Genomic DNA, 12802 nt, shown 5'->3' on the forward strand with positions numbered 1-12802 from the left:
CCAGGAGAAGCCAAACTTGGTCCTCCCTCGCGAACCGCGCAGGGCTCCCCGGCGAGCGGCCGGAATCCGCGAGGCGGTCATGGCGCTCTACGAGCTCTTCTCCCACCCGGTGGAGCGCGGCTACCGCGCGGGGCTCTGCTCCAAGGCCGCGCTGTTCCTGCTGCTGGCCGCCGCGCTCACGTACATCCCGCCCCTGCTGGTGGCCTTCCGGAGCCACGGTGAGCTGCTCGCGGCCGCTGCGCGCACAGCTCCCCGCGGCCGGCTGCGCCCGCGCCCGCCTTCCTGACCTGCTGTCCACCGCCCTCTCCACCGCAGGGTTGTGGCTGAAGCGGAGCAGTTACGAGGAGCAGCCGACCGTGCGCTTCCAGCACCAGGTGCTGTTCGTGGCCTTACTGGGACCCGAGCGAGGCGGGTTCCTCGCCTGGAGCACCTTCCCCGCCTTCAACCGGCTGCAGGGGGGTCACCTGCGCGTCCCGCTGGTTTCGGTGCGTGGTTCCCGCCCGGGGCCTAGAGGGCCCCCGGGACTGGGCGGGGGGGGACGGGGGAGCGGGGAGAGGGCGACCAGCTCCGGCCGTGGGAAGCCCAGCGTGGGTGTTAGGGGTCCCTGAACCCACGGAGGTTGTGTACAGAGACGCGTGGGCTTGGGCGTGGATTTCATTCCCGGGAAGTGACTCTCTTGTTTCACTCGACTTCCCCAAGCCGTCCACAGCCCCCAAGAATGTTAGCCCCTGCTGTCACCATGTGTCCCACAGAAGCCTGGGGATAGCCTGTCTCTGGCCCTCTTCATTTCCGTGGGCCTGGCCTGATGAATGCGTGGTCGCGAAACTTTCTTCAGGAGTCACGAAGGCCGAGTGGTGTTCTTATTAATTACCCCAATTTTTCGGTGCAGTTGTGCATCGGAGCAGCGGCTGGTTGGACAGGCATTTTTATGCAGACCTAACACGTGGAAGAGGCGCTGATTGGTTCATCGATCTACCCAGAATGTGCTTGGATCCCAGTCCCGCCTCTCTGAGCTTGTAGAATTAGATGCTGCTCATCTTGCAGTTGTCCAGGATGAAAAGGAGGCGTTTTACTGTCTTTAATTTAGAATTTGGTTCAGGATGAGTGAGTACTTCCTTTGCAATCATTACCTTTCTGCTCATTTCTGAAAACATTTTCCTCTAGAAGTATGAAAATTCTACTTTTTCTTCTTCCAAAGCTGAATCTCTTTGCATATCTCAGAAATGATTGATCTACAAGCCAACTTGTGTAGCTGAAAAAAAATTCAGACTTTTTTTAGTAATTAAGTGAAAAAAAATTTTTTTAAGATTTTATTTATTCATGAGAGACACAGAGAGAGGCAGAGACACAGGCAGAGGAAGAAGCAGGCTGCCTGCGGGGAGCCCAGTGCCCACTCGATCCCAGGACCCCGGGATCATGACCTGAGCCAAAGGCAGACACTCAGTCACCAAGCCACCCAGGTGCTCCGAAAAATTTTTTTTTACATCTGATTGGTCATATGAATAACTACAAACAAAATACAGTTCAGATTACTTTTTTCCTGATTTTTCTGATTATAAAAATGCATATAAAATATATAATACCTAAATGTAAAATATTAAAGACTTACAGGTATATATAATGACATAAAATTAAAGTTTGAGTTTGATATATGTACATTTATTAATTTATTCTTTTAAAGATCTGCATAAAATTTTCATTATAGGGAAAAAGTAATGGATTTAACTAGTTCCCTGTTGGTGGGTTCATGATGGGCTTTTACTATTTTCTTTCTTTTTTTTGTTAAGATTTCATTTATTTATTCATGAGAGACACACAGAGAGAGAGAGAGAGACATATAGGAAGAGGGAGAAGCAGGCTCCATGCAGACAGACTGATGTGGGTACTCCATCCCAAAACTCCAGGATCATGCCCTCAGCCAAAGGCACACGCTCAACCTCTGAGCCACCCAGGCATCCCAGGATTTTACTTTTTTCACTATTAAAGAGCATACTGCAGTGAACAAGATTCTACTTTATTTTACTTAGAGACACAGGCAGAGGGAGAAGCAGGCTTCATGCAGGGAACCCAACGTGAGACTCAATTCCGGGTCTCCAGGATCATGCCCTGGGCTGAAGGTGGTGCTAAACCACTGAGCCACCCGGGCTGCTCTGGATCAGACCTTTTAAAATGATTTTAAAAAGTAAAACTGGAATAGGAGACAAATTTGCCTCAATAACTCCTCTCTAATCATGATCTGTTGCCCATTTTCATTCTTGAGATGATAATGCCTGTGGGGAAGTGTGACTACGGAGAGAGGCTGTGTCAAGGTATGCTTTTCACGGTATACTCACTGTATTTCTGGTGTTCTGCATGCATGGGTTTCCTTTCCAAAAGTGGAAGCAAAGGTTTTCTTTATTCCAAACAAAAGATGTACTTTATTATAATTATTTTAAATTTTTAAAATTTATTTAATTTATTATTTTTTAGAGAGAGAGAGTGTGAGCAGAGCGGGGTGGTGCAGAGGGAGGGAGGTGGAAGAAAGATAATCTTAAGCAGGCTCCACACTGGGAGAGGTTGCTTCCACAACCCTGAGATCATGACCTGAGCTGAAATCAAGAGTCTGATGCTCAACCAACTGAGCCATCCAAGCGCCCCTTGTTAGTTTTCCTTAGGTTAGTATTACCTGTCTTTTAAGTTTTTGTTAGAATTTTTTGGGTTTTTTTTTTTTTTCATTACATTTGAGTATTCCTCTCTATCATACTCTCAGGTTACTTGAGTCTAAGTGTGCCCTCTCTCTCTCTCTCTCAAATAAATAAATAAAATGAAAACTTAAAGTAATCGTGAAAGCAAGGAGAGAGCATTAGGGTTCATTCATTTGTTCATCCATTACAACTGTTTGGTTCTCCAGTTGGACTGCTAGTTAGTTAGGCTCTGATCTCCATAACCAGGAACTACTCCCTTGATACCACTGCCCATGTTCTAGTGTCTGTGTGTCAATTTTTGATCCACGAAACCAACCAACCATACCTGTATTTATATGGTGCCCAAAATTATTAATCATTTTTAATAGGGCAGATTTTACACTATAAAACACAAAACCAAAGCTCCTTTTTCCTAGTCTTTTTCCCCTCTCTGTTCTAGGCCAGTATCTATAAGTAATCCATGAACTATTTCATCTGTGTTCTTTTTCAGTATATGATTTTCTTTCTTCCTAGCGAGCTCTTGGTTTGAGAATATTTTGAAATCTTGAGATACAAACAAATGAGCTAGAAGTTATAGTGGAAGTACAACAGCAACCCCAAAGGATAAACTCATTAGGAATAAGTTCAACAAGAAATGTATGCTTTTTTAATTTTTTTATTTCTTTATTTTTTATTATTATTTTTTTATTTATTTATGACACAGAGAGAGAGAGAGAGAGGCAGAGGGAGAAGCAGGCTCCATGCAGGGAGCTGGACGTGCGACTTGATCTCCAGGATGATCACACCCTGGTGGTGCTAAACCACTGGGGGGCAGCCCCCGTGGCGCAGCAGTTTAGCGCCGCCTGCAGCCCAGGGCGTGGTCCTGGAGACTCTGGATCGAGTCCCATGTCGGGCTCTCTGCATGGAGCCTGCTTCTCCCTCTGCCTGTGTCTCTGCCTCTCTCTCTCTCTCTCTGCATTTCTATGAATAAATAAATAAAATCTTTAAAAAAAAATAAACCACTGGGCCACCGGGACTGCCCTTCTTTTTTAAAAAAAAAATATTTTTTTTTTATTTATTCATGAGAGACACAGAGAGAGAGAGGCAGAGACATAGGCAGAGAGAGGAGCAGGCTTGATGCAGGGAGTCCGATGTGGGACTCGATCCCAGGACTCCAGGATTAAGCTCTGAGCCGAAGGCAGGCGCTCAACTGCTCAGCCACCCAGGCATCCTGAAATGTGTGCTTTAAAAAAAAATGTTTAAAAAAAAAAAATGTTTTTAAAGGAGGGTCCCTGGGTGGCTCAGTCAGTTAAGCATCCAGCTCTTAATCTCAGCTCAGGTCTTGATCTCAGAGCCATGAGTTCAAGCCCAGCATTGGGTTCCAGACTGGGCATAAAGCCTACTTAAATAAATAAACAAACAAACATTTTTAGAAAATAAATGTGCAGGATCTTTATGAGTAAAATTTAAAAAGACTGATGAATGGCACAAAGAAGATAAATGGTAATCTCTGTCATATTTTGACAGCATGAATATATCCTCCTTTGCTTAATCTATAATTTTAATGCATCCTCAATGAAAACATGACAATTTGGGGGTACAAACAGCCATATGGACAAAGAAGGAAAAATTCTAGGAGAAAGAGAAGGGTAATACAAGCAGAATAGCTCTCCCAGATATTAAACTGTACCTTAAAGCCATAATAAGTAAAGCAGTGTGGTTTGGGGAACTTGTATAAAAAATATAGAAAAGGACTCAAATATCATGAAGGTGGCATTTTAAAATCAGTAGTGAAAGATGACTTGTACGATAAAATGGGAAGTTAAGATGGAGCCAATGCTTAGACTATACATTAGAATTAATGTCCAGATAGGTCTTGACCTATTCAATTTAAAATATGGAATAGGGATGCCTGGGTGGCTCAATAGGTTAAGCAACTGATTTTGACTTAGGTCATGATCTTAGGGTACTGGGATTGAGTCTTGAATAGGACTTCCTGCTCACTGGGGAGTCTCCCTCCTGCCTCCCCCCAACCCCGACTTGTGCACTCTCTCTCTCTCAAATAAAATCTTTTTAAAAAATTATTGGCATGGTAAAACCATAAGCACAATCAAAACACAAATGACAACTAGGAAAAAAGCTTTATCATTTGTATCACTTGTGAAAAGCTCATTTTCCTAACATAAAGTGCCTATAGGTCTATAAATAAAAGGCCAACTACCAATAGAAAAATGGGCAAAGAATGTAAACAGTTCAAAGAAAAAAAACCACATATGACTCTTAAACATATGAAGTCACACTCATTATTAGAGAAATGAAAAGAATGTATCGGTGCCATTTTTAAAATATATCAAATAGGCAAAGCTTAAAGTCTGACAGCACCATGGTCAAGACATAGGAAAACTGGTGACCATTTGTGTATATCACTGGTGGGACTGTAGACTGATGTACCTCTTTGAAGGAATATTTGTCCATATTTATCAGAATTACAAATGCATGTGCCTGCTTCCACTTATAGTAAGGTATCCAAAGATTAGTGCACACACGTGAAATGACATGCATAAGAAGTTGCATTTGCAGCATTGTTATAACATAAATAACTAATATAGTAATAGAAGATTCATCAGAGAAATTGTGGTACTTCTACCCAGTGGAATGAATGTTGCATAGCCTTTTTTTTTTAATGAGGTAGATCTCTATATATTGATGTGGAATTACTTCCAAAAGAAACTGGTAAGTATAAGAAACAAAAATTGTATATAGTATGTTTCCATTCATATAAAAATAACAGAAAAAATAACAAATTATGTGTGTGGGTGTGTATACATATATGTACATGCATGCTCTTACTCTTTCTGACAACACTTATTGCTCTGCGGCAGGAACTAAGTGGCTGAGGTTAGGGTTGGGGAGAAACATTTTTACTATATATCCTTTTGTACTTTTTAAATTTTGTACCATGAGAATGTAGTACATAAGACTTTTATATTATAATGACAATAATTTTTTAAAGATTTTATTTTTATTTATTAATGAGAGACACACACACACACAGAGAGAGGCAGAGACACAGGCAGAGGGAGAAACAGGCTCCATGCAGGGAGCCCGATATGGGACCTGCTCCCGGGACCCCAGGATCATGCCCTGGGCTGAAGGTGGCACTAAACCGCTGAGCCACCCGGGGTGCCCAATGACAATAATTTTTTAAAGATTTATTTATTTGAGAGAGAGAGAAAGAAAAAAAAAAAAAGCACGTGAACAGGGGGAAAGGCAACAGGAAAGGGAGAGAATCTCAAGCAGACTCCATGCTGAGCATGGAGCTCTATGTGGGACTTGAGATCAACAACTGAGCTGAAACCAAGAGTTGGATGCTCAGTCAACTGATCCCGCCAGGAGCCCCATAATGGCAATAATTTTTAAAGGAAAAATTTACAAGTAAGGCAAAAACAAACCAAAAAACAATGAAAATTTAAAAGCAGGTAAGGGGACACCTGGGCGGCTCAGGGGTTGAGCGCCTGCCTTCAGCCCAGGGTATGATCCTGGAGTCCCAGAATCGAGTCCCACATCAGGCTTCCTGCATGGAGCCTGCTTCTCCCTCTGCCTATGTCTCTGCCCCCGCCCGTGTGTGTGTGTGTGTGTGTGTGTGTGTGTGTGTGATGAATAAATTAATAAATAATTTGAAAAGCAGGTAAGTATATAAAATGACATAACTGCTTTGGAAAATAGTTTGCAGTTCCTCAAAAAGTGAAACATGGAATTAAGGTATTTTCCAACACTTCCACTCCTAGGTATATGTGTACCCAAGAGAATTGAAGAGCTGACAAAAACTCGTGCGCAAATGTTCATAACAGCTTTATTCCTAATAGCAGAAAAGTAGAAACAACCCAAATGTCCATCAATGAATGGTTAAACAAAATGGGTTATAGCCATATAATGGAATGTTATTCAGCCACCAAAAGAAATGGAATCATATGCTATGGCATGGATGAACCTTTAAAACATGCTAAGTGAAGCCACAAGGGAGCGCAGTTTATGATTCCATTTATGTGAAATGTTCAGAAGAGTCAAATCTGTAGAGACAGGGGTTCCAGGGGGTTGGTGAATTGGGGGTGGGGAGAAATGGCAGTGACTGCTAATGAGCATAGGGTTTCTTTTTTGGATGATGAAAATGTTTTGAAATTTGAATTAGATAGGTGGGTGTGATAGTTGTACAATTTCATGAAATCCTAAAATCAAACTATATTTTCTGTAATTTTATGGTATGTGGATTATGTCTCAATTTTGTTTTAAACAGGAGGTGATCCCGTGGTGATAAACTTACAAGCCACAGTAATAAAAATTATTGTTGATTTACTGTTTCAGGCATATGCTAGGCATTTTATCATTAGATAATACATTTAAAGTCCTTTACATAGAACTTGGCCTGTGATAATCACTAAGTGTTAGCCCTTAATTTTTTTTTTACATATATTACGTCTTTAATCTGCATAGTAACCATGTGATGTAGAGGTTATACCCCTCAGAGAAGTGACATCATTTGCCTAGTTCTTTTTTTTTTTTAAAGATTTTATTTATTTATTCATGAGAGACACAGAGAGAGAGATAGAGAGAGGCAGAGACACAGGCAGAGGGAGAAGCAGGCTCCATGCAGGGAGCCCAATGTGGGACTCGATCCCGGGTCTCCAGGATCACACCCTGGGCAGAAGGCAGCGCTAAACCGCTGAGCCACCCAAGGCTGCCCATTTGCCTAGTTCTTAATTGAACAGTCAAGACTATAACACAAGGGTTTGTCATTCTATATCATATACTCTTAACCCTTATTGCAACAAAATGCTCCCCCCCGCCAAATCCCAACAGCCTAGACTAACTACAGCCTGTCTAAGAAACTCCACAGGAGACCAGGGAAGCAGTGGTTTTAGGTCAAGGTTTGACCAAATACTTGGGGGTGGCTTTGTGGTTGCTAATTTGGGAAAATGCCTCAGAAGCCAGAAATAGCCTTCCTTCTGCTTTAATCAGCTCACCTTGGACAGCATCTCTAAAGTCCCTGTGCTTTTAATGCTTTATAAATCCGAGTTTCATATTGTTGCTGTTGTTAAGGACAGAAGAAAAAAAGCACAAGGTGACCAGTCCCTTCAACAAGCCTGATTTACCTCTTTAAGGCATGTGTGGACCTAGAATCTATGGGGGCTGAAGGCTATAGGAGATGCAAGAAGAGTGGAGAGCATCGTGTCTAAGATACAGTTTTCACATTATTTTAACCATGAAAACCAAATGTTGAGCAAAACCAAATGACTCAGTCAGAGGAGGGGCAGAGGGAGAGAGAAAAAGGATATCTCAAGCAGACTCCATGCAGAGCCTGATCCCAAGATCATGACCTGGGCTGAAATCAAGAGTTGGGTGCTTAATCAACTGAGCCATCCAGGCACTCCAAAAGCCTTCTTAAGAGCCCAGACCAATGGATTTAGTTCCATTTATGGATTTTTAAAAAAATGTATCTCCAATATGCTTGATGGCATCAAGGACAAAATTACGTAGACAAGTATAAATATCGGGCAGCCCAGGTGGCTCAGCAGTTTAGCACCACCTTCAGCCCAGGGCATGATCCTAGAGTCTCAGGTTCGAGTCCCACGTCAGGCTTCCTGCATGGAACCTGTTTCTCCCTCTGCCTGTGTCTCTGCTTCTCTCTCTTTCTCTGTCTCTCATGTATAAATAAAGTCTTAAAAGTATGGATATCATTGGGTCATAAAGTGATGCAAAAGAATCACAATGGAAAGAAGTTTTAGGAATCCCTAGATCAATTTATTTTGCTTATATTTTTATGTGCATAAATATGATCTAATATAAATATACCTAGAATCTAAAAGCTTTTAATAAGTATAAAGGAAATGCTAGTAATTAGAAAGCATTGTGTCATAATTTAAAGAAGTATTTTGCTTTTTTGTTGGCATATAAAGTAATGATGCATTTTATAATCGATAGTATCTTAGATTCATTGAAATACAGGTAGCAAGGATTTGATGAGTCTAGGAGCCATGAAGTATTGGTCCTTACTCTGTTGGAGACCCAAAGACTGATGCCAAAGAGTATTTTCAACATTAAAAGAAAAAAATTAAACACCAATGATGACAAGTATATAGTAAAATAGACACTGGTATAAAGTAAGAAATTAGGGGTGCCTGGGTGGCTCAATGGTTGAGCATCTGCCTTTGGCTCAGGTCGTGATTCCATAGTCCTAGGATCAAGTCCTGCATCTGGTTCCCCACAGGGAGCCTGCTTCTCCCTCTGCCTATGTCTCTGCCTCTCTCTCTGCATCTCTCATCAATCAATAAATAAAATCTTTATAAATAAATAAATAGGGCAGCCCGGGTGGCTCAGCGGTTTAGCGCCTGCCTTCAGCCCAGGGCGTGATCCTGGAGTCCCGAAATCGAGTCCCACGTCGGGTTCCCTGCATGGAGCCTGCTTCTCCCCTGCCTGTGTCTCTGCCTCTCTCTCTGTGTGTATCTCTGATGAATAAATAAATTAAGTATTTTTAATTAATTAATTAACCTTGAGGCACCTGCCTGGCTCAGTCAGTATAGTTTGCGACTCTTAATCTAGGGGTTGTGAGTACGAGCCCCATGTGGCATGTTGAGATTACTTAAAAGAAAAATCTTATAAAAAATGAAGACATTAACTTTTAATAAAAGAATGTGACTCGAAAGCATAAAAGTTATGAAAACAAACAAGATCCTAACAAAATTCCAACAAACCATCAAATACTTTGCAAGTCAGAGCACTCTGGAAACAAAGGCAGAGATTAAGTTTACAGTAACTCTTACAGTCACATGGTATGCAGGTTAGTGAATCTTGTTCCAGCTTCAAACCCACTCTCCTATATGCTCCTTTGTGACCTCACGCTGAGTTGCTGAAAACCACATTCCCCTTCACCCACTGGCTCTTGAGGTCCTACCTGTAGGAGGTATGATGAGCCTGCTTCTGGGAGTTGGAAAAAACTGCAACCAGAGTGAAGAACCATTCATAGGGGTGGAGGGGAGGGAGAGGGTGGTGTGGGATGAGGAACTGATGCAAACAGGAAGGAGAAAGTCTCCTTCAGCCTTACTCCCTCTAGTGGGTTCTTTGTCTAGGTTTCTGTGGTCTGGCCCAGCTCCATGAGGTAACACTGGTCACTTCCCTTCCTTCTCCAGCTCTAGGCACAGACCTCCATCCTGCCATCACCCTCTGCATGTTACCACATAATTCCCTTCCTGCCTTTCTGGTCCTCTAATACCCTAGTTACTAATTATCCCCTATACTAAACTCCCTCCATTAAAGTTATTGTTTATTTAAAAAAAAAAAACGATTTTATTTATTCATGAGACAAAGAAAGAGAGGCAGAGACACAGGCAGAGGGAGAAGCAGGCTCCGTGCAGGGAGCCCGATGTGGGTCTCAATCCCGGGACTCCAGAATCATGCCCTGGGCCCAAGGCAGGCACTCAACTGCTGAGCCACCCAGGGATCCCCTAAAGTTATTGTTTATTTTAGTTTCTGTCTTCCACCTTGCACCCAGATGGATCCAGGCTGACTGATGAGAATTGACCAAACCTGCCAATGCCTACATTGATCTCATCTAGTATATTAGTAATGGTTTCACATATATCCTAAAGGATTACCTGCTTTAACTCCAAGAAATCTTTGAAGTCAGGTTCTTGTGGGTTATTATAGAAGGAACACATAATAGAGCCTGAAATCTAAGTCCTAGCCCCAGTTTTGGCACTGGGCCCCAAACCGTCTCTTAGCCTCAGCATAACTATATAAAGATCTCTAAATAGGGACACCTGGGTGGCTCAGTGGTTGAGCCTCTGCCTTTGGCCCAGAGCGTGATCCCGGAGTCCTGAGTTGGGGTCCCACATCAAGCTCCCTGTGTGGAGCCTGCTTCTCCTTCTGCCTGTGTCTCTGCCTCTCACTCTCTCTGTGTCTCTCATGAATGGATAAATAGAATCTTTAATAAATAAATAAAAAATAAATATCTCTAAATATTGCTAATTATTACTATAACTGGGATATGCAGAGGAATCAGATGGGACAATCAGTGGATATAAAAATTGCTCCAATTGTATATCTGCCTTATAAAAATAAGGTGCCAATATAACTTACGAATTCTCTTAGCCAAACATACCGATTGGATTGGGTTTTAGATACTAACCTTGAACTTGTGTTAAAGAAGTATTAGTTCTCCGAATGCCTGTCTTTGTAACATGCACATGTGTTAAGCTTGATTTGAACTAAATGGAACAAAGGAGTGGATTTCATCAGTGGTCCGAGTGCTGGCATAGAAGCAGCCCACCCTGCCAGCCCTGTGGGGATGAGAGCCGGACCTGGCAATGGGCACTTGTGGGAAAGGCAGTGTTTGCATCATCCTTCACCACATGACTACCTTGGCCTCTGCTTCCACCTCCTCCTCACTCACTCGGCTGCACTGGCCTTGTCATTCCCCTAAGCACTGACCCACTTTGCCCACTTTGCCCACTTTGCGTAGAGCACAGAGCAGGTGCGCTCTGTCCGCAGGGATCACCCTTCCCCTAGATGTATCTGTGCCTCTTCATCTCACTTCATTCCAGCCTCCCACAGTCAGATCCTCCTGAATATTTTCTGTACAAATGGCTGTGAAATCATACCGTGTCATTCTTTAATTGAAGCCTGCTTCATTTCTCTTTGTGGTACTTATCACATTTATTTGTTTATTGATCTGTTTTCCGCCTCCCTGGCTGGGAATGTAAGCCCCATTAGGGTAAGGAATTTGTCTATTTTGTTTGCCATTGTATTTCCAGCACCTGACAGTGCCTGGCATGTAGTAAGCCCTTAAACAAATACTTGACAGAGTAATGAGTGAATTTAACAAGCATACACTGGTTATGGTGCTGTGCCAGATATCTATCCTGTGTGAACGTGGAGTAAAAATATGTGCACAAATAATATGCTTACTTTCTCTCAAACTTTTGATGCTGGCTTTTTGCAAAAAGATTTGTCCTACCCAACATCTTCTCCTTGAGGGTTTGTTGTTGTTTTTAAGTCTAGACATTTTAGTCCTGGAAAGAGGACCAGATTTGAAGGCAAAGACATGGTTTCAAATCTTTACCATTACTAGCCATGCCCAATAAATCCTTCAATCTCCCTGTACCTCGATTTTCTCATCGATACAGTGGGGATAATACTTGCTCTGCTTACCTCAGGCTTATTGTAAATATCAAATGAAAAAAAATGCATTTCTCTCACTCTGTGTTGGGGTCTGGATTCTTCTGACAACCCCCACCCCGGCCACTATCCTTCTTGCAAGGTGAGACATTTGATCTTTGTCTTCCTGTCCAATCCTAAAGATCCAGAAGCCATGGATCCACTACAGAGAGTGAACCTGACTTTGTCTTGCAAGTCTTCCCAACTGAAGAAAATTCACAGGAAGACAAGGCAGCCTCTTTTCCATCCTACTCATAGTTGCTCATACATAATTGCCTCCGTAACTTGATCATCAGCCCTGGTAACAAATCTCCCTCCCCTACACCTGTGAAGCTGATGGAACAGGACAGAGAAAACAGAATCCAACAGAAGAGAAAGGGTAGGTTTCTCTAAAACAAGGCCTAGGATAAGGACATTATTGTCTGGAAGGAAAGACATGATTAAAAGGTCCTGAAAACTGAGATAGCTCCATCTCAAACAACCTTAGGAGCCCGAAAAAGAACAAAGAATGGCTTCCTTGCATAATAATAACAACAGTGGAAAGCAACGTGAATCCATTCATGGAGTATGCCAATGGGAATGTTGATATGCCATAGTAGAACCCTTCTGGGACCCTACAGGGGAGTAGGATCAGTTGTAGCAACAGGATCCAGAGCTGTCCCGAGGAATCATGTCCCCAGTGATCATACTTCAGTGACATGACTCCTGTTAGTCATTTTAGGATCAGTATGAGGTCCAACTATGGGTTGTAAGACTGGATTCTGGTGATTTTTGTGAGCTGTCATTTGTAGTTTTTGTGCTTAGATCTCTATTTTCCCTACCTTCGTGTACATAGTTTATAAACCATCTGTGTGGTTTTCATGACTTGCTGATTTTATTTAGCTTTCTCTTTAATTGTATTGATTGGTACTAAAAGATGCACGAGGCTT

At 42.5% G+C, this 12802-nt stretch overlaps 1 protein-coding gene across 1 annotated transcript in view; it reads left to right on the plus strand.

Annotated features, from left to right (window-relative positions):
* Positions 1-12802, plus strand: part of TMEM231 (transmembrane protein 231) — a 20284-nt gene continuing 7482 nt past the window's right edge. The window contains exons 1-2 of the mRNA XM_025426890.3: positions 1-218; positions 316-485. Of these exons, the coding sequence (XP_025282675.1) occupies positions 80-218; positions 316-485 (309 nt within the window). The 5' untranslated portion in view covers positions 1-79. The remainder of the gene's footprint in view (positions 219-315; positions 486-12802) is intronic.

The sequence above is a fragment of the Canis lupus genome, chromosome 5, assembly GCF_003254725.2.
Source record: "Canis lupus dingo isolate Sandy chromosome 5, ASM325472v2, whole genome shotgun sequence".
NCBI classification, from domain to species: Eukaryota; Metazoa; Chordata; class Mammalia; order Carnivora; family Canidae; genus Canis; species Canis lupus.